The sequence below is a fragment of the Chelmon rostratus genome, chromosome 12 (assembly GCF_017976325.1).
Source record: "Chelmon rostratus isolate fCheRos1 chromosome 12, fCheRos1.pri, whole genome shotgun sequence".
NCBI lineage: Eukaryota > Metazoa > Chordata > Actinopteri > Chaetodontiformes > Chaetodontidae > Chelmon > Chelmon rostratus.
Window position 1 is genome coordinate 3175069 of NC_055669.1, and position 25592 is coordinate 3200660.

General features: G+C 43.1%; 2 protein-coding genes across 3 annotated transcripts in view; one reads left to right on the forward strand and one right to left on the reverse strand.

The window, feature by feature from the left end:
* Positions 1 to 274: 274 nt before the first annotated feature.
* prg4a (proteoglycan 4a) lies at positions 275 to 5211 on the forward strand. The gene is made up of 13 exons (XM_041948892.1): positions 275 to 413; positions 885 to 998; positions 1200 to 1259; positions 1378 to 1440; positions 1902 to 2027; positions 2121 to 2345; positions 2567 to 2668; positions 2883 to 2969; positions 3220 to 3359; positions 3701 to 3860; positions 4049 to 4147; positions 4776 to 4904; positions 5015 to 5211. The coding sequence occupies exons 1-13, from the start codon at positions 275 to 277 to the stop codon at positions 5209 to 5211; spliced, it is 1641 nt and encodes a 546-aa protein (XP_041804826.1).
* Positions 5212 to 5569: 358 nt separating this feature from the next.
* Positions 5570 to 25592, reverse strand: part of LOC121615073 (nucleoprotein TPR-like) — a 34373-nt gene continuing 14350 nt past the window's right edge. The window contains exons 19-55 of one of the 2 annotated variants that reach the window (XM_041949240.1): positions 24753 to 24887; positions 24173 to 24313; positions 23866 to 24070; positions 23465 to 23661; positions 23186 to 23326; positions 22074 to 22190; positions 21762 to 21965; positions 20958 to 21133; positions 20705 to 20852; positions 20320 to 20457; positions 19673 to 19804; positions 19375 to 19505; positions 18882 to 19092; positions 18609 to 18758; positions 17457 to 17570; positions 17078 to 17182; positions 16664 to 16867; positions 16145 to 16183; positions 15626 to 15820; positions 14083 to 14194; positions 13759 to 13952; positions 13304 to 13374; positions 12791 to 12990; positions 12405 to 12599; positions 12036 to 12148; positions 10932 to 11006; positions 9840 to 10082; positions 9549 to 9750; positions 9258 to 9466; positions 8947 to 9018; positions 8560 to 8651; positions 8170 to 8282; positions 7955 to 8053; positions 7714 to 7825; positions 7361 to 7458; positions 6215 to 6331; positions 5570 to 5943 (exon numbers count right to left, since the gene is read on the reverse strand). In XM_041949240.1, the coding sequence (XP_041805174.1) occupies positions 5888 to 5943; positions 6215 to 6331; positions 7361 to 7458; positions 7714 to 7825; positions 7955 to 8053; positions 8170 to 8282; positions 8560 to 8651; positions 8947 to 9018; positions 9258 to 9466; positions 9549 to 9750; positions 9840 to 10082; positions 10932 to 11006; positions 12036 to 12148; positions 12405 to 12599; positions 12791 to 12990; positions 13304 to 13374; positions 13759 to 13952; positions 14083 to 14194; positions 15626 to 15820; positions 16145 to 16183; positions 16664 to 16867; positions 17078 to 17182; positions 17457 to 17570; positions 18609 to 18758; positions 18882 to 19092; positions 19375 to 19505; positions 19673 to 19804; positions 20320 to 20457; positions 20705 to 20852; positions 20958 to 21133; positions 21762 to 21965; positions 22074 to 22190; positions 23186 to 23326; positions 23465 to 23661; positions 23866 to 24070; positions 24173 to 24313; positions 24753 to 24887 (5256 nt within the window). In that variant the 3' untranslated portion in view covers positions 5570 to 5887. Of the gene's footprint in view, positions 5944 to 6214; positions 6332 to 7360; positions 7459 to 7713; positions 7856 to 7954; positions 8054 to 8169; positions 8283 to 8559; positions 8652 to 8946; positions 9019 to 9257; positions 9467 to 9548; positions 9751 to 9839; positions 10083 to 10931; positions 11007 to 12035; positions 12149 to 12404; positions 12600 to 12790; positions 12991 to 13303; positions 13375 to 13758; positions 13953 to 14082; positions 14195 to 15625; positions 15821 to 16144; positions 16184 to 16663; positions 16868 to 17077; positions 17183 to 17456; positions 17571 to 18608; positions 18759 to 18881; positions 19093 to 19374; positions 19506 to 19672; positions 19805 to 20319; positions 20458 to 20704; positions 20853 to 20957; positions 21134 to 21761; positions 21966 to 22073; positions 22191 to 23185; positions 23327 to 23464; positions 23662 to 23865; positions 24071 to 24172; positions 24314 to 24752; positions 24888 to 25592 lie in introns of both variants that reach the window. The other variant, XM_041949239.1, reaches the window with a different exon arrangement.

The following is a 25592-nucleotide window of genomic DNA, read 5'->3' on the forward strand; positions in this document are numbered from 1 at the left end:
GATGTTTATGATCTGGTTAAGTACCTATGATGGTTTAAAATGTTTACTAATGCAGCTCTAATGTCTACTAATTTACACCTTGTCATGCGTTACAATTATAATACCCTGCCATCAAATTCTGATCCCTCATGATGCAGATATAATACCTTATAATGCTGAATAATAATAATCAAATCATGCTAATGTCCCTAGTGTGCCTTAAATTATCCTGCTGCACACCTACACGCCTTAAAATGCCTTAAAATGCCTGATAATACTGCCGTAATACTTTGGGATGGCATGCCATCTCTCTGCAGGCAGCTGTGTGGGTCGCTGTGGCGAGAGTTTCTCCAGAGGAAAGCAGTGCACCTGTGACTTCAGCTGCCTGCAACACAACGAGTGCTGCCAAGACTTCCAGGCTGTTTGCACCACTGGTCAGACTCACAGACAATAAGATCTCTCTCACAGCAGACAGTTTGACTTACAGGTGTTACTTGTGACATTAACAATGACTGCATTCAGCAGGTAGCATGAGCAGAAGTAGGAGACTGAAACTGAAGCAGCTGAGTGGAATCATCCATCATTAGTTTTGTTGTCAAAATGCTTTCCATGAAGAAACTTGTTGCTTGCTGTATAACATGGTTTATTTGATGCATTCTAGCCTCTTTTTGCTTGTTGTTTTGGTTTTGATAAAACTTTTTAGATTCTCTAAGCTCCTGATTTCACATTTCGGTTTGGTGCTGCCTCACTGCCCTCATCAACATGCTTTCCAGCAGTCTTCTCTCTGATAAACCCTCAGCTCTTCTGCCCCCCCAGCAGCCAAAATGAACTAATGCAGCTTTAAATATGGACAGTTTTGACCCGCTGAAAACAACATGTGCTCTGTGTTGTCTGGCTGTTCTCAGCTCAGTCCTGTCAGGGTCGCTGCACTGAGACGTTCAGGCGCGGTCGGCTGTGTGAGTGTGATCCAGAGTGCGTCCACTTCAACACCTGTTGTCATGACTACCAGCTGCACTGTGGTAAGGGCCACGACCACAGCTACAGCAGCACAATCCTACACAGTGCCTCACTGTGACTTAGCATCAACACACATACAATTGTAGTGGAGTTTAAAGACAGCTGATGAGGCTTTAAGGAGCTACAAAGATACCCTGATTTGAACATGTGACACCGTTTTAGTGGTGCGACACTAAATAAACCCAGAGTTTCTCTGTCCACAGATGCCAGCGTGTCAGTTTCACAGCCCAGGACTTTCCAGCCTCAGAGGGCTGCAGCTTCAGGTTAGCAGCCATCAAAAACAACATCCAGCAGCATGTTGAAGAGCAGGTGTATCTTCACAGTTTTCATAACATCTTCCTCTGCTTTTCATTGTTTTCTCCTCCTCCTCCTCCTCCTCAGGAAATCGGAAGTCACAGAAGAGCAGGAAAAGGTCCAACAGTGAGAGCGAGGAATGGTACACAGGTAGATGCTGTTCTAATGCACTGAATCCAAACAGCCTTCATCAAACACACGCTGAAAGCTTTCATTACTACCCCTGCATGCAGAAATTCGTTTTTTTTACATGTTTCTGACAAAGATTGGATTAGCGACAGCAGTGTGCTTTGAGGCCCCTAAACCCATTGGGGCCCAAAAACTCTGGGCTCACTTCACACTGATGTTTTTGAATAGTGAAATAATTTCATTCGACCAAAGTATAATCAGCTCAGGTGGGTGCTGCATCACCAAACATATGACCCTGATTAATGTAGGGGCCCTTTAACATGTTAACATGTAGGTTTAAGAAACAGCTTGACATTTTGGGAAATAAGAACTCTTGATGGATTATACCAAATCTACAAAACTCAACTGTGTCAGCTTCTGTAAAATTGAGTGTGATGATGGTTATGTTATGGTCATTTGAATTCATATGTTTTTTTATGTAGGAAGGAGCCCCTGCCCACAGTACCCCGGGGGTCAGTGTCCAGGTGCATTAGGCCTCCTCAACACGCTGACTGCCTCATCCTCTGACCCCAACGCTCCAGCTGTACCAAGCAATCCACTACAGCACGGTTTGGAATATTTCTTAATTCCTCAGTTTTACATTTTTACAAACGCTTTGATTTCATCTAAACATAAAGACCTTTTTCCTTTTTCTCCTGTAGGTGGGAGTAACATCCCTGTCGGTCTACTGCCAGTGTCCGGCGCTTCCTCTTACGGTGGAGCTCCAGACTCACCAGCACCTGGCTCCTCTCTATCCAGCTACAGTGCTCCATCTCGGGGCAGCGGTGCTTCTGGCAGTCCCTCTGGTCCTGGACCAGCCGGTGGAACAATTAACGTCCACCTGGTGCTGACACCTGGTGGAGTCGCTCCATCTGGGCCAAATCAAGGTTAATTCAATTTGACTTTAACATGTGTGTAATTTGATTGGGATGAATTCTGAATAGTTGAGTGATGTATTTTCCTTTTTTATTCTTAGAAATTGTTTTGAAAGTAAGATTTTTGCAACTGTTGAATAGGAACACATTGTATCCTAGATAAGTTAAAAATAAGTATTAAATTGATTTACTGCATTTGACCACATGATTATGTCTGTGTGTTTTGGTCCCAGGTCTCAGTGGCCCAGCAGGCTCCAGGCCCAGCACCCTGCAGGACATAGCACAGGGACTGGGTCTCCCTGTGGCGGAGGCAGGTTCTGAGGGACCAGGGGCAGGTAGGACAAGTGTCTTTACACATGCTATGTTTAATTTTCTAGTAATGACATGGAAACGAATACATTAAACAGATCTGAATGGTCTTCTCAGATTTGGCAGAAGGCAAAGTGTTGTTTGTGCCATTAACCCAACAGAAGTACGAAAAACAAACTGGATCCATTTGAACCCAGTGATTTTTAGTGTGTAAGATAAGGTGTGTGTGTGTGTGTTTAGGACTCTTGGGTGATGTCGACCTATGCAGTGAGTCTCCCATCAATGGACTGACAGCTCTCAGTAATGGAACCATACTGATATTTAAAGGTCAGTATCAGTGTCACTGCAGATGACATCACATCCAGTTACCCTGATGGATAAATGCTGTGTTGTGTCTAAATGGACTAAACTGTGTGTGACTCAGGGAATAGTCATATTCTGCAAATACTGTAGCAGGAAGAAACATACACGGAAGCACATCACACTACAATAACATACATAGATCACCAACGTGAGCTGCAGATCTATGTATATGATCTATGTGTGGCCTTTGTGAGTAGTTACCTGTGTGTTTCAGGTGAGCTGTTCTGGTCAGTGGACCCCGTCAGCCGTTCAGTTGGCCATCCACAGAGCATCACAGACACTCTGGGTGTCCCCTCTCCCATCGATTCGGTCTTCACACGCTGCAACTGCCTTGGAAACACCTACATCATCAAGGTACAATATTACTAGCTCATTATTCCTACTGCTGCTACTGTCACTACAACGACTGACACCACCATGACCACCACTCCATTACTACTCCAACTGTAGTACTGAAACTATAGCAAGTTCTGTACTATCAATACTTCTATTAGATTATGAGTACTGCTGCTCCTGTCACCACTGCTGACATCACAACAACAAATTGTAGGTTCCGGGGGTCCAGTCCAACACGTACATGTGCAGATGTGGTCTGAAAACGACCAACACTTCCTTCTTCGTCTCACAAACATCGTCAAATATTTGGTAATTCTGCCTCGATGAGCCAGAAGTCATCCTCTCTGTTACCGCTGCAGGGAGACCAGTACTGGCGCCTGGATGGGAACATGGTGATGGAGCCGGGCTACCCCAAACCTCTGACCTCTGAGTTCCCAGGTCTGACAGGCAGCATCAGTGCCGCACTGCCAACACCAGCCAGCAGGAACAGACCAGAGACTGTGTATTTCTTTAAGAATGGTGAGGAAGACACAAAAACACAGAGCCACATCAAAAACGAATTTCCATGATCAAAATAATGCCGTTTGTTTTGCTGGTCGGCTCCCGGCATGAATGTGTGCAACTGTATGGCTATAAAGCAAAGAGCTCTGTCATCTCTCTGAGTTTATGGAGAAGACCAACAGTAGCTCTTCCTGTTTGTCGTCTAGGAGACGTCATGCAGAGGTTCACCTTCCCATCAGGCAGCACTCCATCCTGCAGCAAGAAACCAAGAAGCCCCTCTCAGAGGCGTGGCCCTCAACCTGCTGGTCAGTAGCCAAACAAAGCATTTTCCTCAAAATGTTGGACTGTTGCCAGGAAATTGGTTAAAGGGACAGTACACCCCAAAATCAAAAATAACTTTTTTCCCTCTTACTTGTAGCTATCAGTCATAGAGATGTGTGCCTTTTTTTGAATAGAATAGAACTACATGGTGCACAGCTTGTGATGCTCAAAGTGCCAAGAAAAAAAAGTCCAAAGCAATGCCTCTTTCCAGAAATCATGACCCGTTTACTCAAGATAATCCACAGATCTTGTTGTGAGCAGGTAAATGTAGGAACTATTTTCTTTCTACTGAACTACACCTGCCAACTGTATCACTGTGCAGCCTCTCCACCTCTCAGCCATGATTCGATGCACACTTCCATCTGTGCAGCCAATATCTCCAAAACTTGGGAACAATCTAGATGGAGAAATAGCACTGCAGGGAGGAGAAAACATGTGGACTTTGGGTTGAACTGTTCCTCACCACTAACCAACCACTTAGCACTATTATCATCAACTCCTTTTTGTATTAAAATCATGATATAAAAAGTTTATTTGGTTAAAGAAACTGCATAATGGGGTTAAGTGGCCTTCTTATGTACTTTAAATGCTGTTCTTATTTCTCACGTCCAGAAATTCTTCTGAGTGGAGAGATCAACCTCAAAGTGTCTCTGAAGGGATTCCCCACGCCGGTCACCTCTGCTCTGTCCATGCCCAGCCCTCAGATGAGTGACCCGTACGAGCACTACGTCTTCTCTGGACGTAAGAAACACGCAGTCGTTCTGATTCTTCTCATTACAAAGCAACAGGACTGGGGGCTGTTAGCTGTGGAGTGTCTGAGCTGAAATTGTCTACTCTTGTCTTCTCTGCAGCTCTCTTCTTCAGAGTCCAGATTTCAGGGAACCTGCCAGCGCTGGTCAAACCTGACCCATCTGCAGCCTTCGCACCCCTACCCATCCTCAGCCCCGCTGCTGTGGCAACCCAGTCGGCCAACATGGCAGCCCAGAATGCCAACCCTCCCCGCCCAGCCCCAGCCAATTCCATCACAGTTTGGCTGCGCTGTCCATAGACACATCCTGAAAAGGAGAAAGATGTCTTATTCTGGTATTTTCTGCATTTCCACACAGTGTCTGCTGAACAAAGAGTAGCTACTTACTACTTTTAATAATACATTTTTAATTCTTGGAAGTGATTTTTTACTTAAAATAAATACCAGCACAGAGGAGGGGAGTTCATTGATTGAGCACTACATTAAGCTCCACTCCTACATCCTGTTTCAATTTCATTCTGTCAAAATATGGAACAGGTCATTTAAAGGCCTACAGCAGCCATCTTCAGAGTGGTGAATCATCACTGATTGGCCCTCTCCGTCCACTCACTGGACTCCCACAGAGATTAGGAAGAAAACCCCCACATGATATCGCTACTATCATTATTCGACTTTATTATTAAAACAAGTGTATTAACAGCTGAAAGACAGAGCAAACACTCGCAAAATTACAAACCCAGGACTGCTCTCATGAATAAATGTGAAACACATGACAAAACAACCAAAAAGGATCACACACATACAGCGCAGTCATATCTCTCCTGTCATAGTGTGATTATTGATTGTGATTGGACAGAATATCTATGGACATACTGAATGCTTCAAAAATCAACAAAAAACAACCCCAGAACAAAGTGTTGTCTTTTTTTTTTCCTTGTTGAGTGAGATAACAGAGTTACTCCTGCTGACATCATCATTAGGCAATGCCTCCTCTGCCCATGGCTCCTCCTCTTCCTCCTCGGGAGAAAGCTCCTGAAAACAGACAAACATGTAATTAGTGAGATTATCCAGTTGATCCCACATCATCTCTATTCATGATATTATCCTCATGTGTATGCTGCTCTCTGCTTCCTGCACTTCAATAAACAGCTTCATCATTACCCTTCGACTGACTGGAGTTTATTCCTTTGGTGTGCACAATATCAGCGATTATCAAGCAGAGGTAAAGAGCCCCGCACTGTGCTGCCTAATATTCACTGAGACACTGACAGCACAGTCCTCCAGGACTGTTCTCATGTCTTACCTCTGCGGCTGAGTAGCGTCCTGGCCTCCCCCCTCCCTCCTCTGGTTCCTCTGCCTGACAGGCTGCTGATCAGGGGCTGACTGGTCACTGTGCGCCGCTGAGGAACACTGCTGGTGTCTACGAATAAAACCAGAGATGAGTGGTGAGGACACAAACTCATCATATCAGCAGAGAGTGGGCCATTTTTATACAAAACAAATCACAAATCAGCCATTTTTAAAGCTCATTGAAAGATCACGTTTCATCCAACAACCTGTATGAACTTCATCAACGTGGCTTCAGAAAACTGTACAGCACAGAAACCGCTTCTACAAAAGTGCTAAATGATTTACTACTTGCTTCAGACTCTTATATATATCTGCAAGATCTCACTCATTTTACCCAACAACTACTCATCAAACCACAGGACTGGCAACAAACACACCTGACTTCTTAGGTAAGAGGTTGGAGAGAGGAAGGTGACATAGGATTATCTGACCACCTGTTAATCTCCTCCATGGATTGCATCTGTAGCTGTATCTTGAACTGCATCATAAATAGGAATGAAGAGCATCTATATAACAGTTTCAACCTCATTCTGTTAGCTGTATAAGAATGGTGTGTGACCTGCTGCTGTAAAAACTAAAGGCTCTTCTAGTTGCTTATAATTAGTATTTCATGTTAATGGTTATTGCATCTAAAACAGAGTGAAAACAGCAATTCATGTTTAATTCTAAGAATGAAAGTTGAAAAGATGAAAATTGTCCATTAATTAATTAGCCAATCGACTGAAAATTGATTATCTTATTACCTTATTTTGATCATACATTTAACATTTGCTGGCTGGATGTGATGCTAAACTGAATATCTTTGGGTTTTTGGACTGTTGGTCAATAAAACAAACAATTTTAATTTGTCACTTTTGGCCTCTGGGAAATTGAATGCTACATTTTTTTAAAACCATTTTCATCGATGCAATAATCTCCAGATTAATCAATAATGAAAATGTCTAGTTGCTGCCCTATTTCATTCCAGACCTCAATCCATGTGTTGTGTCCAGTGAACGCCACCACTGAAGTTCTGTTTGCAGAAAATGTTGCCTGGGTTTCATAATGAAAATCAATCCATTGGGGTTTGATATTGTGGTCAATAAAGACAATAAATTACCAGGGTCTTGGCTGGTAGATGGCAGTGATGCATCATCACCCTGCTGTCCTGCTGAGTCCATGTCTGTCTGGCTCTCCAAAGAGGACTCAATACCAGCACTGAAAAACACAAACACGAACACAAACAGATGAAGCTCCGTCCTAAGAAAGTTACCATAATTGTCTGAAACGTTGCAATCAGACTACAGTCAAATGGTACATTGGGGAAAGGGATGTGTTACTCATTTACTTTCCCAATCATCTTGGCTTCTCTAATATGAAAACCACACATTTCTTGTAGTTTCCTTCTGCAGCTTTACGTGTCTGAAATACATCTTTTGACACCTCTGGCCTGTCTGTTTAGAAGTCGCTTACCCTTCTCCTTCCTGCTCCATGAAGACTTCATCTCCATCATCTGCTGCGGAAACCATCCCGGTGGAGGCGGTTACCATGGGAACCGACTGGGATGCCATGTTGTCACCACTGTCTGAGGGCAGAGACTCTGTGAAGACCGTCACTGACGGAGAGCGAGAGTCAGGGAGCACAGTGGAGCATTCATAGTTAAAACTGATACTTTCAACTGTCATAGTGTGCAGAGGGTGAGTGTGTGTCCTACCTGGTGCGGCCACTTGTAAAGGTGTGGTGGGGACACTCCTTCCTCCCCCATCTTCATCATGAGCAGCCAGGAATAGAGGAGACTCATACATCCCGAGACCTACAAACACACACACACACACAAAGCAGTAGTAGTAAGGCAGACAGGATCAAGTGTTAAAATGAATGCTCAGGTGTGTGTGCGTGTGTGTGTGTGTGTGTGTGTGTGTGTGGTACCTCCTTGAGAGGCCAGCTGTCCCAGGTCAGAGTGTGAAGCGGATGTCTGAGGCAGCAGGTCCTCTGGAGGTCCAAACCTGAACCTGGTGGAGAGACCTGCTACCTGAGGAGAACTGAGGAGAGACAGACAAGGGAGGCAACATTAATTTCCAGATCATAACAACACAAGTTTTCTACAGTGCTACATGCTTCTTTAAATCATTAACATGTTTTCAGTAATTAAATATAGTTAAATGTCATCAAGTCCTGTGTGTTGTAGCTCCACTGCTCGTTTTCACTGACAAGCTTAATATCATATTTTGTTGCACAAGCACAACTGTTCATTGAATGACTTTCCCTGTGTGTGTGTGTGTGTGTGTGTGTGTGTGTGTGTGTGTGCGCAGATCTTACTGTATTGCCTCAGCAAAGCCATCAGTGCGGTGTGGGACTACAAGTGTGGGAGTACTGGGAACCATTCTGTCATCATCATCAAAGAAATGTTGCTGCAACACACAAACACACTCTCAAACTACGAATTCAGATCTACTTCCAGTGTTTCCCCACACACAGACTTCTCTTGGACGGACCGCTCAGGTATATTAATGACTGCCACAGTATACTTGGAAGAGAACTGAAGGTGAGCAGATTAAAGTAGTTCATGAGTAAACACAACAGCAGAATTAAGTAGAATTAAAATGGTGAAATGAGAACTAACCTAATAATCCTTTTTAGATCAGTATTATTATATATGTAACTGAACTCCTCCACACACTCTCACACACACACTGCATCTCTTACCATACTGCCTATTCCAGGGGTTAGCTGAGGTCCACGTCCTACTGAGGGTCTGCGCAGCTGAGAGGGCTGTCTCTGTTAACACACACATCGCTGTCAGAGCGTCCACCACTGTATTCAAGTCTTTTTCCAGGACATATTTAGGGCAGTGACATGTCAAAGTTGAAGGCACTCTGCGACTGTTTCTGATGACTAGTAGTTTAATGTCTGGATGTTTGAGAGAATCTTGTCTGTAAAGTCAAATTCAACTTCAGCACAAAGAAATGTCATCTTTTTATTTCATTTGATCAAACTGTGTGTGTATGTTCTTGTACCTGTGTGTGTGGTGGTCCCAGCTCCGGAGCCGGAGGTTGGATGTAGAGCCGTGGTGGGAGGGGGTGTGGGGGCCTGCGTGGGTGGGGCAGGCGGGGTGTGAGGGAGGAGAGGGAGGAGGGGGAGGGTGCAGAGGAGGAGGGGCTTGGGGTGAGGTGTACGGGGTCTCTTGGGGGGTCGCACTCTGATGTGGCGTTGCCGCTGCCTTCACCTGGAAGAGAGGAGTGAGTCACATTAGGTGATTTCAACACGAGGACCAATCAAACCAATCAGAGACGAGCGGGGACGCTCACCACTGTGCGACGCCTCAGAGGGACGCTGGCAGTCTAAAGAGGCTCCACACACGTTCTCCTCAGTGTCGGGGGCTTCTGGCGGCTCCTCGTCCCCTCCCTCCTCTTCAGCCTCTCTGCTCTCCTCATTACTCTCCTCTCCGTCCCTCATTCCGCTGTCACCAGCATCGTCCTCATCCTCATCATCCTCCTCTTCCTCTTTGTACTGAGGCAGATGCATAGAATTGGGTTATTTCCTCCAGACAACAGATCAAAGCTGAAAACATTCTGACATGTTCATAAACAGAACAGAACCTGCTCATCTTCTTCCTCCTCCTCTTCTTCTTCTTCGTCCTCCTCTTCACCTTCGTCCTCCTGCTTCTCCTCCCCCTCTTTGCTTTCACGGCTGTCGCTGTCCGTCTCGATCACGATGACGTCCCGAATAATTGCGGAGCCCTGAGAGGACATCTGATCAGAGGGGACAGACTGGGACACGCCCTCTTCCTCGATGTACTCGTCGTCTTCGGCTAAGACGGGGAAACTCTCCTCTGGAAGCTCCTGCACCGCAAACACACGACTGTTATGAAGTATTTTAAACCACTGCAGGTGGTTTTAAGAACCAGCATCTTCAGTAACATGCCAGTGTGCATAGATGGCGTCTTGCACACGTCAGAATGATGAGTACTTCAAGGACTCACACAGGCAGAAATTGTTTTGTGTCTCTCTGTTAGAGATGATGTTCAGATCAGCCCTTGGCATTTAAGGAGCACACTAGCCCAACTGCAATTTTAGTGTTACTGCTGAAAATTGTTTTCTCATGATAAATTATGCTGACATACACACTAACATTAAACAAGCTGGTCAGCAATAAGGCTCATTGCACAAGTTATACAAACGTTGTAACCATAACCACCTTTAGCTGGATACAAGACCAGGACACATAAATGTTTCTCTTAAATAAATAAACCCTACCCTAATAATAATAAATGAATAAATACTTGTTGATGTCATGTGACGGGTCGACGTCTGCTACCTTGTCTTAAATTCTCTTGCTTTTGAGAAGCTAGAACCAAAGAGTGTTCAAACTTTTTACTGAGCTATTGAAGATTAATTTTTTGTCGATTGAATTCCTTGCTTAATTGTTTCAGCATGGGTCTCATCCACATACATAATTATTATATCGGAAGTCAGTTTGGAGTCTTAATATGAACTGCAGGATTCCATTTCTTCTTCTCCCTATGAGTATGTGCAGTATTTATACCTCTAAGATGATTATATAAACAACATATAAAATGAAATTCATAAACAGTGAGTTCCTCTTTCAACAATACTATACACAACTACTTATCAAATGACAGAAGCTGAGTTTTTTTTATCATCTCCAAAGCTGCTTCGCTGGTAGCTGACCTGACTGTCATCTGGTGAATCCTGTTGTTCTCCCTCATCCCTGAGCTCTCCTTCAATCTCCTCATCACCTTTCATCTGAAAGACAAGTTACACAGCTGTAATTACACAGTTGGTGCCTTAATAATGAGTGAACTAAAAGACACACAAAACAAACACATATGATGATGATGATGCCAAAAAACAAACAGAAGTCAGAAGAAGAGAAAACAGGCTTGTAAAGCAGCTTCTTCCTCAGGAAACATACACCAGGATATTGTGTGTAAAAACATTTGTGGCGCACTACTGCCAAGTCCCGACAGAGATACCCAGGGTGTAGGTTCTGATCAGTAAATCAGCTTCGATTTCACCTGTCCAGACAGATGTGTCTTATATGATATATGTACAGTATGTTTTTGAAGCATTTCTGGAGAATCTGTCACTTGGGATAAATATGTCTCCATGTTGACTCCAACAGACATCGTTGTCACACACATCAACACCGCCTTCATGTCTATACTTCCATTCTATTCTCAAAGAGACAACAGTTCAAATCAAATCTCTCATTGTCAAAGTGTTGAACTTCTTAACTGTATCTATAGTGATCACTCAAGACCCCCACTTTCACTGTGAGATCTTTGATTTCACTGTGGGCGTATACAGTAGACCTACAGCTGGTGGGAGAAATAAAATCAATGCAGTTTTATTCTAGTATATGTCTTATGGAGCCTAGTTAAATACTATCTTTGTTTCCTGAATTTCTAAATATTCCTCAGCCTGGTAAAGACAGTGTGCTGTGCTGCTGACAGGGACACCACAGCAGAGCTCCGAGATTTAATTGGATGTTAAAGTGGTGCTTAAGCACGACAGATTTCTCACATCTGCTGGACATTTGGGGTAATTATTTGCCTCACAACTGATGACTTGACTTCTTTAAAAAGCAGAATTTAAATCACCAAAAGGACTTTAAGGGGGTGAAAAGGTGTTCACCAAGTGATGAAAAAATGAGCTAAATCCAGTACATATAAAGCTTGTCCATCTTCACTGAGGCATACATTTCAAGCTTTCAGTGTGATCCTAGCATCCCACTGAGAGATACAGAGAATTAAAAGAAGTGTTCATATTTACCTGCAGTGCTATCGTTGGTTTTAGTCGTAGTTTTTTAGTGGTTGGAGGCGTGTGTGAACTCTCTGGTCTGCTCTCCTCTTCTTCCTCCTCCTCCTCCCTGCCTCGCTTTGAACCTGCATTGACCCCACACCAAGTCCACGCACATGCACACACATGCACACACACACACACACACACACACACACACACACACACACACACACACACACACACACACACACACACACACACACACACACACGGCAAATTATTTTTTAACCATGTCAAATTTTTTCGGACAGTGTGTTTTGTTTCTCTCCTGCTCATTTGTGTTAATGTTTTCTGTAAAGTTGCATGGCCGGTGTTGGTTTGGGACAAGGTCCTGCTCACCTGCGCCAATCAGAGAGGAGGACGTAGATGGTCGCTCTGCCTCCATACTGGGGCCTGCATCCTGACTGACTACCTGCTGCTGGGTGGGCTGGACAAAAGCTGTGGCCTGGGTGCTGGTTGGCTGAGTTATTGATGTGGGCGTGTTTCCCAGACCGGAGCTGGTAGAGTGTACAGAGGCTCCTGCACTCATCAGCACTGAAGAGAGAAACATAATATTACACTCTGACACACCACACATACATGGCTCAATGATCAGCAACTTTACTATCAAACCATTACCATGTGAACAAACAGTATATTCAACTACTTAAAAGAAACACTTAAGAATAATCTACAATCTACTGCTAAGTTCTCCTTTTCTGTTTAATTTCTTCTCTTGCTCTCACCCTCTTGGCTGTCAGTCTGTGTGGTCGGCATGACAGTGGCAGTTGGCGTCGGGATGGGGACAGTTGCCGGGGTAACCATAGGCCGGATGCTGGCACGGGGTGTGGCTTTGCTACCAGGGGAGGGGCTTGGCTTGTTGCTAGGAGATGGAGTACTTGGGGTAGGGCGGATGTTGGCAGTGGGAGGGTCAGACAGGCTGGAGCTGACGGAGAAACCATGAAAAGTTATTTGTTGTTTTTTTTTTTTGCAGTTTTCATGTGCAACTACTTTTTTGTGTTTGTCCTTTACTGCTGTAAACAACTTAGTTTAGGCTTTTATAACTCATACTACATCCATTCTAATCTGGCTCTGAATACTTAATGTTAGTGAAGCTGGAAGTCTCATATTAATCATTGATCATATTAATTCACTGAAAAAGGTCAATTTCTATTAAAAGTGTCAATGAAAACACCAATGCACAACCATTTAGGATAGTTCCTGGTGTTTGTGCATGTGTGTAGGTCTTCATTAGTCACCTTCCTCTGTCTTGGGCAGGACTCTTCAAAGATATCTGTCTCTGGTCTGCAGATCTGGCCTGATCACCAACCTAAGAACAGATAGAGGTTTGTAATATTCAATTCGAGGATGGATATTTTGAGAAAAGTCATAACATTTTAACAAAGTGTCTGTCGTGTCAGGTCACTGTGTTCCTTTGAGCAGGAAACGACAATACACTGCACAGCAAAGAGTAACGTCCTTGATGCATAGCATACTAAACAACAGGTTGCCTTTTATATCATTTTCATAAAGCCCACTGTGCTTTAATCACTTTCCGTTGCTGTGACTGAGCCCTGGTAACCAACTTCCTGCTGTGTTTCAGCAGCAGCTTCAAAACACTTACTAATACATCATGTCACTGGTTTTATTTTCATTTCAATTTCCTCAAGCGTCTGGTAACACAGGTGATGTGTTACCTACGTGGTGCATGTACCTTCGCTCCACTCTGGTCCTGTGGTTCCTCTCTGGGGTCAGAGTGTGCCTGCGTCTCTCTCAGTTCTCTCAGCTCTCTGTCCAGCCGAAGAAGTCGTCCTTCATACTGAGACTTGAGGGCGTTCATTCTCACCTCCAGTTCCTCCTTACTCTGTTTCAGTTCTTCTACCTCCTGACTGAGCTGCTCCTTGGTACCTACAGGTTAAGGTGTAGTTAACAGATTCAAGTTGCTATTAAACTAACAGAGCAGCCTTTTTGTTTTGGTGTACTTTGTCAACATGTCTTCACTTCAGCTTCTGTGTGGGTAAGTGCTTGTGGAACTTACTGTTTAGTTGGTTGATTTTGGTCTTGGCTCCCATGAAGACCTTTTTAGTCTTTTCTTCCTTTTCAGCCATCTGCTGTCTGAGCTGCTCCTCTCTGCTCTTGCCTTCAGACAGCTGTAGAAAACAACACAGTGAATGAGGTTTATTCAGCTGCTAAAAATACTGTGTAGCTCTTGGGATTGATTTGTCTAAGGCTTTTGGCACAGTTGACCATGTCACCTTGGTTAATAGACTCACAGCATTGGCTTGTCATGGCAAGTTGCAAAATGGTTTATAAATTATTTGTCAGCTAGAACACATTACATCGAGTGTACGGCTTCTTCCTGTGTCCCTGTGTTAAAGGACATACCCCAGAGTACTATACTAGGACCATTACTACATCATATATGTAAATAAATGCGACAACCTATCAAATGCACTGTATGATTTTCATGTTGATGATACAGTTATCGATTGCTCATCCCCATCAGTAGTACAAACCCTTAAATTCCTTTAGTCTGCTTCTAAATCTGCCTAACCCGAACCCTTTGTTGTTGTTCTGTTCCATTTGACCCAAGTTGGTGTTAAATGTAGACAAAATCATGCTATTTTCCAAAGGCAAAAAGTCACCATCAAACCATATGAAGCTCTAAACTGCTCCAGGAGTTGAAATTAAAATGGTTGAAAGTTGAAAGTAAGTTTCTTGTTTATGAATAACTCTTGTTTCCTTCTGGGCAAGGCAGGGTTTTTTTTCCACCTATTTATTGGATCACAGTGATCTTCTCTTTATGAAAGCACCTCCACAGTATCTGAAGATCCAATCTAGTATTGTGCTTTGTTATGTTACTAGCTGTAGCTTTCTTGTACACCACTGTATGTGCAGATGTCCTGATTGGTTGACTTTTACATATAATCTCCCCTTCGGCTGTGTTCTCATGATATTCTACAGATGCTGGTTCCCCGAGTAAGGATAGAGTTGTGCAAAAGGCTTTTAAATATGCTACTCCTTGAAACTGTCAGAGCTGATTACTGATGGTGAATTTAGGCCACCTAAAGGATCTGGAATATAGTACCCTTAGTCACTGTGTTTGCTTAAAGTGTATCAAGTCTTCTTTTTCTGAGAAAATCACAGCTGTTTGTGCATCTTAACAGGATGTTGTCCATTCACTTCTGTAGTGTGCGACAGTCGTCTTAGTCTGTTCATGTGGTTTTAATTCTTTGCTGGAACAACGTTTTAATGGTGCCCTCTTTGCTGGGTCTGGCTTCAAGAATAATTTAATCTCAACAAGACTTTTATCTGCTTAAATAAAAGGAAAATGAAATGAATGAAGTCCTACATTTCATGATTATGATGAATCTTTTTCTAAATTGTACCTGCGTAAATATCCTAAACCACAGAAAACTCTGCTTCCATTTTAGGACACATTTCCTGTCGGCAGCTTACCGCCAAATCAAACTAAAAAATGTACTGTTAATTAGCGAGAATGTATGGTGTCAACAGAGAAATGCAAATCACGACAAAAGTTGGATCAAATATTTTTTCAGGTAAGCAGGATTCCAAAGTACCTCTTGTCTGAGTTTTGCTAGCTCCTCTTGTAGTGCCTGGTTAACATCTCCTGCAGTGCTAGCATCACTGGCATGGATGGACTGGGAACTCTGGTTCTGGCTAGCCTGTGTGGCTTGGCTAGCTTCATTAGCCAGGTTAGCTTCAGTTAGCTGCTCCTGCAGACGCTTGATGTCTGCTTCACGCTCACCAACCGTCTGAGGATCAATTAGGAGGGCAGACGTGTGTGTAAGTGAAACATTTAAAAGGAAAGATGGCATGATGCAGTTGCATATGAATATAGAGAATGGATGTAAGAATTAAAAAGCAATGGTGTCAGATGGAAAAGTAATGGAGGATGGGACACAAGGATAAAGACAGAAGCAATTGTAAGAAGAGATAATGATTGTATTGAGTTCAATCAGTCTGCATGAATGTATTCCACAATTAAATGGCACTTGTGCATGCAGTGCTCTTTGTAATTAAAAATAAAATAAATACAATAAAATCCAAAAATAAATTAGTGTAAAGCTCCCCCCAACCTTCTGCAGGCTGTCCAGGTGGCCTTGAAGCTCAGTCACCTGTTAGGAGGCAAACACAGATACAGTCCTCAGTACTTTACGTTATGCACAGACAGACAGAAAGCTTTTGAAAAATTCATAAACAGACTTGTTTCTTAGGTATAGGTATGTAGTCGCAGAAATAGTTCACTTTCATTGTTATGTTCTGGAACTCTTAATAACAGTCTGTAATGTACAATTTTTGCATAAAGATAATCTGAACACATTAGATGTGTTTGATTTTTAACTTCTGGCCATTTGCATCAGCAATTCCATTTTATCAAAGGGCCATTCTTCACAGATGTGCTCACAGATGCTCGACTCCACCTGAAAAACTGTTGTATTCTGTCAAAAGATGAACAATCTAAAACACCTCCATTGTGTGTGAGACAACTATAAATGCTGTCGAAATGTATGTATGTACTGTAAGCAAGTGCATGCTTACACCAGAAAACAAAAAAAAAACAAAGAAAGACATTAAAGAGAAAGAAGGCTCCTCACCTTGCTCTCTGCTTGGCTGACAGTGGTCTTAAGGCTGCTGACTTCCTGGTTGTGTGTCTGTTGACTACTTTGCTGTAGCTCTTTCTGATTAGCGAGGTTCTGTTGAAGAGCTTCTTTAGCCTGCTGGAGCTCCCTCTGGGTCTGCTGAATCTGGTTCTGACGGGCCTGTGCTTGAGACTGAGCTGATTTTAACTGGTTCTGTGCCTTTAGATTAGAAAGGAGGAGGTGGTTAGGCTGGTAATGTGGGTCTGTTGTCAGCGGTTGGCTAAATTTCTTGTGGTTCTGGATTCATATGTGACATTCATGCAAAATGGTGAAAATGTTAACTATAATACCAGCATATAGTCTTCTATAACTTTAAAAGATGTCATCACAAAATGACTGAAGCAATGAAAATCTGTCATGTTGGTTTACCTGCTGTGTGTGTGTCTTTGCTTGCTGAAGCTCTTTCTGACTCTGGGCCAGCTGGTTCTTATTCTGCTGCAGTTGGGTCTGGGTCTGGGTCAACTGGGATTGGACCTGCAGAAGTAAAGTGGTAACAGTCGAGCCAGTGATTCCTGCCTTTCTAATATGTTTTCCTCACTACATGATTCTACACGTAGAGCTACAAAATTCCTTTTCTTTTTCCATTTTTTACCTGGTGAAACCTTCCACTTTGGTGTTAGTATCATCTAAAACTCTCTAAAGGAATTAACAGCAGTGAACATATAGACAACATCTTATTTGTCACGTCCTGTCTAGATCAAACACAGACTTAGCTTCATCTTAGACAAACTTGAATTTACTACAGTACCTGCGCTAACTGGTTCTGGTTCTGTGTCAGCTGGTTTTGGACATCCTGGAACTTTTCCTTGATCTGCTGGTTTTCCTTCTGGGCCTCCTCCAGCTCCTGCTGGGACTTCTGGGCCTGGTTGGGAAAAAAAAACATTTATGTATGTAAGTGATGTATTCTAGCTCTGGAAAGCTCTGAGTTATGTGTTCTTATCTAACATCCTGTAATTTGGTTGGTCCGACTGTAAAAATCAATTTTAGGCACATCAGATTGTGTGATGCAAATGTGTTGAATCATATCCTTCATATCACATCACTACAATGAGAAAGTATTGGAGAGCAGGAGCTCGTCATCATCCACCAGCACCGTTCGTATATGAAAATGTATCAAACAATAAACAAGCTTTGACCAACATCTTTTTCATTTGCCTCCATCACTGGTTGGTCTGTTTTGGATTGATGACCAAAGATTTTAACACATTTCTCCAACGACTGTCAACTTTTGTCTCGACAGCCCAAACCTGCACAGTGGAAAGGAGCCTTAGCTCTACTTTGAAAAGACAAAGCAACAAATGCTCCCATCGCTTCATGACCACTGATGTTTTTGTTTCTGGACTATTCTTTGTGCAGACAGCTGGTCCAGCAACCCAGGCAGCAAAGGCAACTTTGCTCAGACACTTAGGTGCCCTCTTAGTCCTGTTAAGAGTAGTTATTTCTTTTGCTTGATTTAAGGTGGGGGACCCTGAGCACTATTGTTCAGACTATGTTAAGTGGCAGCTGATGGATCATAAACAGAAACCAACCCCCAAGGAATTAGAGAGTAGTGACCTTGTTCAGGGGTTCTTCAGACTAATCCTATAGCTGTGAATGACCATGTATGTAATACTGGCTCATTCGCAGTGCTTATGTATGTCATTGGTACATTCGGCAGGCATATATTCAGTTGCTCATTGTAGCCTCTGTGCAGAGATAGTATGGGGAAAGTGAAACAAGGACAAATGGTGAAGTCAAGCATTTTATGAAAGGTCTCTACTACAAATTGTTTCACCTGGAAACTGTGCCTATTTTGTGCTGCATAGTTGAGAGCATCACTTAAACTGGCCGGCCACAGACTGTGCGCATGTCATTAAATGTGCTGTGTATGAAGCCTGGTGTTAAATTTCCTCCTGCTCACCTCCTCCTGTTTTTTCTGCGCCTCCTCTTTTAGGGTGTTCAGCTCCTCTCTGGCCTTGTTGAGCTCCTCCTGGGCTTTAGTCAGCTCCTGCTGGACCTCCTGGCTTGAACCCGCCTCACTTCCTGCTTTAGCAGCTGTTTCCTCAACCAGCTGGAACATGCACACACACACACACACAAAAAAAAACAACTCAGTATTTCAGTTTTCATCCATGATAAACTAGCTGTCTACTGCAGCCTTTAACTTGAACTGATTGCACAACCACAGACCCACCTTATCATGCTGGGCTTTGAGCTCCTCATACTGGGTCTTGTAGCGTCGTCCAATCTTCTTCACCTGGGTGATGGTCTTGTTCTTCTCCAGAATGTCACTGTTTTTAGTTTCTAGGTCTTTCTTCAGAGAGTCTCTCTCTGAAGTCAGACGGGCCACAGAGTCTCTGAGGGCTTGCAGCTGAGACTGAGCGGCATTACTGCTGGCGCTGGATCTGTTGCACACATAGCAATGTCAGTAAGGTTATTTTTAGGGAGCGTAATAGCTGCTGGAAGTTCTGCTCTGGTCATTACTACAAAGATCACGTACAAACCGAAGGACAAGAATGAGACCTATAGAAAATATCTATTATTCTATCATGAACATGATTCAGTTACTTTGAACTAATGCTAATTTTTCACTTAGTGTTTTATAAAATCTGCATACTTTAGTGTTTTTGCAGTGTTTATGGTATGCTTTTTTTGTTTCCCTCAGCCTGACGGTGAGGGCGTTCTACCTTGCCAGTTCAGTCTTCAGCTTGGCTGTCTCTTCAGCTAGCTGAGCGATCCGTCTCTGCTGAGCTTCTCTCTCAGTGGCAAATTTTTGTTTCTCCTCAACATCGCCGTCTTTCTGTTGGCTAATCAGTAGCTGTAGAGGGAAAGCCGAGTGTAAGTGACATTAATACAACTGTAGAAATTTGAAGATAAAACTGGACAAAACACCAGAATGTATAGAACAAAAACAGTGTAGTTGCAGCAGGAATGAGACAGATAAATAATAAATGCAGGCATACACACTCTTGCCCTTACAGTTACCTGTGTTTTAGCCTTCCAGCGTTTGAGGTCTTCCTCCAGTATCCTCTTGTCAGCCTGCAGGGAGCCATTTTTCTCTGACAGCTGAGACAAGGAGTGATGCAGCGGGCTGATGTCGGACTGGAGCTTTGTAAGCTGACAGACAAACGAGACAAACATTAATTTTATCATTAAATTCAAAGAAAGGTTGCATTAGAGAAGTAAACTGTGCTGGGCAGTTACCACCTGATTGCATCAGTGTTTTCAGATTTAAACAGGCCCTAACAAAATATCCTATTAGTGCCAGATCACCATTACATAGGTGTTGTTCAAATGGTTTCAATGTACCACTAAATTACATGGTAATTAATGCATGTCTGCCACAAGTTTCTCACACATAGAAAAATTTGCAAAAATGGACAGGCTATGCCGCAACATAAAGCATTTGTTAATCTAAATAAAAAGACTTGCTGGTGAATGTGTTTTTCATGTTTGCTATTCAAGTTAGAACATTACAAAAATTACTACCTTTACAGTCCCTGATGAATTTTTGCCTGAGAGGTTCAGAAACCAAATGAAACTGAAAAGCATGTACTGATTCTCTGAGTGTGGCCACAAACTGCAAAAATGAAAACCACAGCTAACAATGAAAGGGAACACTTGAATCTTACTCTAGCCTGAGCTTGCTGCAGCTCTTGTTCCAGTTTATCACGGTCAGTTTTCAGCATCTTGTTGGTTTCTTGGAGAGTACCGATCATCTCGAGCTTCTTCAGCTGCTCCTCCTGCTGGGCCAGAGTCTTTGATGTTGCCTGAGCCACGGGAGGAGGGCAAACAGACTAATATTAACGAACAGTTTTCTCTGGTGCCACTTTTCTCCTTTAGCTTCAAGAGATAATGCTAGTGGTTACCATCCCTAAACCAAAAGTTCACTTCAAACACAGGGATGCTTTTGATGTTATTGACATTATTCCCAGCTAAGCTCACCAATAAGCCCTCAAAATTTCCTGTATTTCATTATTGTTCACTATTCCATCCCTCCAACACTTCATCTTGTACCTGCATCTTTTCCCTCTCAGCATTCAGAGCTTCCTGTAGCTCCTTCACTTCTCTGTCTTGGTGTTCCACTCGCTGTTTGTGACGAAGAGCTTCCCCTTCAGACGCCTCAAATCGAGCCACAGCGATTTCTTTTTCACGCCTCACAAACCTGCAACACAGACACAGATCCACACCAAACTCAACTCCAGTGAGTTCATTCTGAGAGTTTTCTATGTTAACAATCTCAAAGCCGTTCTTGGTATTGCAGTAGTACCTGAGTATTTCCAGTATCTGTTCAGTGGTCTTTCCTTCCTCACTGAATGAGTAGTCGAGCTGCAGCTGCTGTTGTTGCTGACGACTCCTGGAGGCCATTTCATCCATCTGTTCGTGTAGGAGTGCATTCTGCTTTCCCAGCTCCGCACAGTGATGATTCTTATTCGACAGATCCTCCTAAAGAAGAGTCAAACTGTTAGAAACCGTTCAGAGACACATGGTTCTCCAAGAGCATGTTCCCCTTTGGATGTTCTGAAAGGCAATAAAAGCAAACTAGTTACGTTTTAGATAACTTTCATTCACTCGAAGTCATTCTAATTAATAACAATTTTCTGGATGTACTTGATAAACACCAAGTGTGTTAAGTGTGCTAAGTGCCATAGCATGTGTCAGAAGTGCCCTAAAAGTGGTTCTCCCCTCTGTTCTGCTGAAAATATGAGCCTTGTTTAGTTTTGATTTTCGTGTAAAGCTGCACAGAGCAGATCTAGCCGAGCAGGAAGTCAGACATGAAAATGGCATTGAGAATCTGGTCAGTTTTCAAAATAAAACACTTTGTTGCAGATTCCCAATCATACAGCAACAATACACACAAATAAACCAGACAAAAAAGAAGCCATTTAACTGCGTAGCTTCCTTACCCATGGTAGAAGCACATACATGGCGGGCAAATGACCAAATCTGAGCAAGTCAACAAAACCCGGCAGGTAAAACATTCCACTTGCGTGCGGAGGATGATACAAAACCACATCGCAGCATTAACGGGACACAGCCGTGCCCGGTGGAATCAAGCTGTTAGTTGTCCTACCTTCAGCTGTTTCTCCACTGTGTTCCAGGCTGCACTTTTCTCCTGCAGGAGGGTTGAGATCTTGCTCAGTTGCTCCTCTATCTCCCTCTTCTGTGCCACTTCTTGCTGGGATCTTTTCTTCAGCTCCTGCAGGGCTTCCACATCGGCAGCATGAAGCATTAGCTCGCGCTCATACTTGGCCTGCGCCTCTGCAGCTAGCTTTGTCTGAGAGGAGGACAGAGAGGAAACAAGTTGAGGTTAACACAGCTTATATCCAGTGTGATGTTCTGAATGTTGGTGAAAAAGTGTATGTGTGTGTGTGTGTGACAGAACCTGCAGCAGGCTGTCCTGTATGGCCTTCTGCTCCAGTGTAACAGCAGCGGCTGCTCTCTCCAGCGCCTCCTGCTGCTCTGCCTGGCTGGCCTTCAGAGTGCGCTGCAGCTCACATACCTTGGTAAGACAGCAGGGACAGGAACTATACACTTAAAACAGAGGTCTACTTTGTATGTGAGCTGTCAGTGCAAAAATGCAGTCAAGTTCAAGTACAACTGAAATTGCTGATCAGGGCTGTCTAAGATGCCTTAATAGCCATACAGTTTGTTGGACTAATTTATTAGGTGACTGAATTGAAAAGTAGGTTAGCCTTTTTCTCCTGTTTTATTGTGCTTCTGGTGCTGGTGAACAAAACTGATAACTAAAGATTATACTAATTATCCCGGTGTAGAGCCAGACAGACCAGTGCTGATTTGAGGACACTGATGTCTTTTATTGTGGGAGTGGGAAAAAAAAACAACAACAACATAGTGGCTAATAGAAATAATAGTTTTTTTTTTGTACATAAACATCACAGAAATAGATAATGGCTGGATTTATCGGTCTGACCCTTTAACAACAGTAAATTTTAATTCAACTTCTGAAATGGCACCTAAAAAACAAAAGCTTTTACCCTGTTAAAAGGTTATTACATTAACAAAAACTGATTTTTTGTAAACTTTTCAGGCAGCAGAAACAAATTTGACATTGACATGTCACCTTGTAAGCTGATATGGTACCTTGTTAACAACCAGTTGGTTTTTTATACATTGGTTAGCAGCTTCGTATTAGTACCGTCATTCATTTGGAGTCATTTTTCAGTCCACCTGATGAATATAAGTCACTGTCATTTAGCTCTATTTTTGGTCTCTACCAAATCCTGAGGGGAATATGTAACTTGCTCCTCCTTAATGCCAAGAGGAGCTGCAGATTAAGCTGATAATCCTCTCATCATTTCAAATGACAAAGGACTCTCTCACGTGGACAAGCAACAGCAGGAGTGATGTTTCGGGAAGGTTATCGTAGTCAACTAATTAACAGGCACAATTCCACTAAAGAAACCTTGATAAAAGACAGAGTGTAACAACATTCCCACAACGGTTCACTTGTATAAATGTGTGGAACAGGCTTACTTGTTTTTCTACAGCATCCACAGCCTTTCTCCTCTGTTCTTGCTCCTGCTGCTTCATTTTCTCCACCTCTAAAATCCTCTTCTCCAGCTGTTTCTGCACCTCCTCTGACTCCTTCAGCCGGATCTCCAGAGGGGAGCGAGACTAAAGAATGGAGGAGGGTCAGTTCTCATGTGTGGACAGGTGTATATGAGTAGTTAAGAGAGCAAGATGTATGACAAAAACAGAAGATGGAAGAGTATGTTGTTGAATTACTATGAAAAATAAACTAAAGAGCTGCACCTCCTTTTCTTTCTGCAGGCTGTCTTCCAGAGTGAGGACCACAGCCCTGTACTGCTCCACACTAGTATTAGCATTCTTTAGCTGCTCTGCTAGTTCGGCCTTTTGTTCCTCAGCTGTACGCAGAAGACCTTTCACCTCTGCAAGCTCCTGCTCTGATTGGCTGGGCTGCTGTGAGGCTGCTGGCACTGGAGAACGTACTGACAGAGACAAGACAAGAAAAGAGACATGAACACTCAGTGACAGCATTAGCCTTTTATCAACCATTTCCAACAATAACCTGTGTTGATGTATACACCTCAACTTTTCAGATGTCTGATGTATTGTTCAGCACTTAAGTGGTGACTGACGCCTTTTGAAGCTCCTGTTAGGTGTCCACACCATTGCTGAGTACTGCTGTTTACCTCTAAGCGGTGCTCTGAGGCCTGCAGCTCTGGTAGCTGGGGTGGTTGCGTTGCTGGAGGTGGTGACTGCCTCAGAGGAAGAAGCACTAGCCAGCTGGGCTTTCAGTGCTGCCACCTGCTGTTCAGAGCTACGCAACAACTCCCGGGTCTTCTGCTGCAAGGTGTTCTGGGTCTCCAGCTGTTTCTTCGCTTCTAACAACTGTGCCTGGTGATGAGGCGGGGGTGACAGCGGGATTAGACAAGATTACATGCTGTGTCTAACAGCAAATGTAAATACAGATGCATTAAACACATAAACTTGACATACGTCCATGGTGCGTCCAAGGTTGTGTCTCTGTGCTACTTCCTTGTCCAGCCTGGTCTTCATTGAAGCCAGATCTGCCTCAAGATGCTCTATTTTGTTGTTGAATTGCTGGCGAGTGTCTGCCTCAGTAAGCTCCATAGTCACCTACATCAATATGAGACGAGAAGGAAAACAGGAGTCATTAAAAAAAAAAAAAAGAATTTAAGATTCATCTGAATGTTTGCTGACTTGTAGCAGCATAGACTGTCAAACCCTGAATCACAGTGGCTGCAATAAGATGATGCAGGAAATCCCATTTCACCTCTGACTGTGGTCAGTTTAAGTCATTATTATCTCGACCAGGAGTAACCCTGAAAGGGATCATACATTTGGTCTAGCTAATCTTACACACTACTGGGACAATCAACCTAATATTTTCAGAACACATTTATGCACGCTCTGCCTGTAAACAGGAAGAATTCATTGTATTACTCTAGCTTCCTAAGATCTTTATATGTTTATTGTATGAAATGTTAAAAAAAGCAAAGTGAGCTGTTTCAACTCAATCAACAGAGAATAAAAACACTGTTGTGCGATATGGTACCTGTATAGCCTGCAGGTTGGTGAACAGCAGGTTCTGGTTCCGTTGCTCAGCCAGCATGGCTTCCTTCTCTCGATTGAGTCGACTCTCTGCTTGTCTTAACATGTCTCTCTCTTTAGTCAAGTTCTCTACACGCACCTGCAGACACACACAGAGGAAAATTAAAGAATTAGCTGATTGAGAAGCAGACAGAGGGCAGAATTAAAAAGTTCAAAATTTGTGTAACATTTTTGGTAGTAATTCACCAAAATCGCCACGAATTAAAAAGGGATCATGAAAAACAAGATATTAACACTATATAACACATAACATATAAGAACATCAGTGGAGCAGAGGCTGGGGAAAGGAGTGTGTTGGTGAAGCAGGTCTGGAAGGCAGGAGGGGGCCTGGTCAAGAGGTGAGGGGAAGCACCGTTGTGGGACAGAGAGCCAGAGGAAGTGGTGCAGTTATTTATGTTGACAAAACTGTTGTCTGTTTGTGAGATATGGCCTTTGCCAGGACAGGGCAGTCCGAATAGATTTGTACAAAACTCAGCATGCTGGTTGTTCATAAGGTAAAGTAGAAATAATCATCTCACCAAAAGAGGAGTGTACATGCCGAAAAGATTCTCAAATAGCAGCCACACTTTGTGTATTTATCAATAGTCTTTACAATAGGGGCAAAGCTTCATTAGTGCAAAACCTACACAATAATGTGTTATTCTGCTAAGAGCCACGTCGACACATTAGTGCCCCCAAACTGATAGCAGTGTTTTAAGTATCAGGACGCTTTTGTAGTCTACTTGCAGATAAAGAAAACTGCAATTGAAGCCCGAAACTGAGTGGCACAAGAAAGATGTATCAA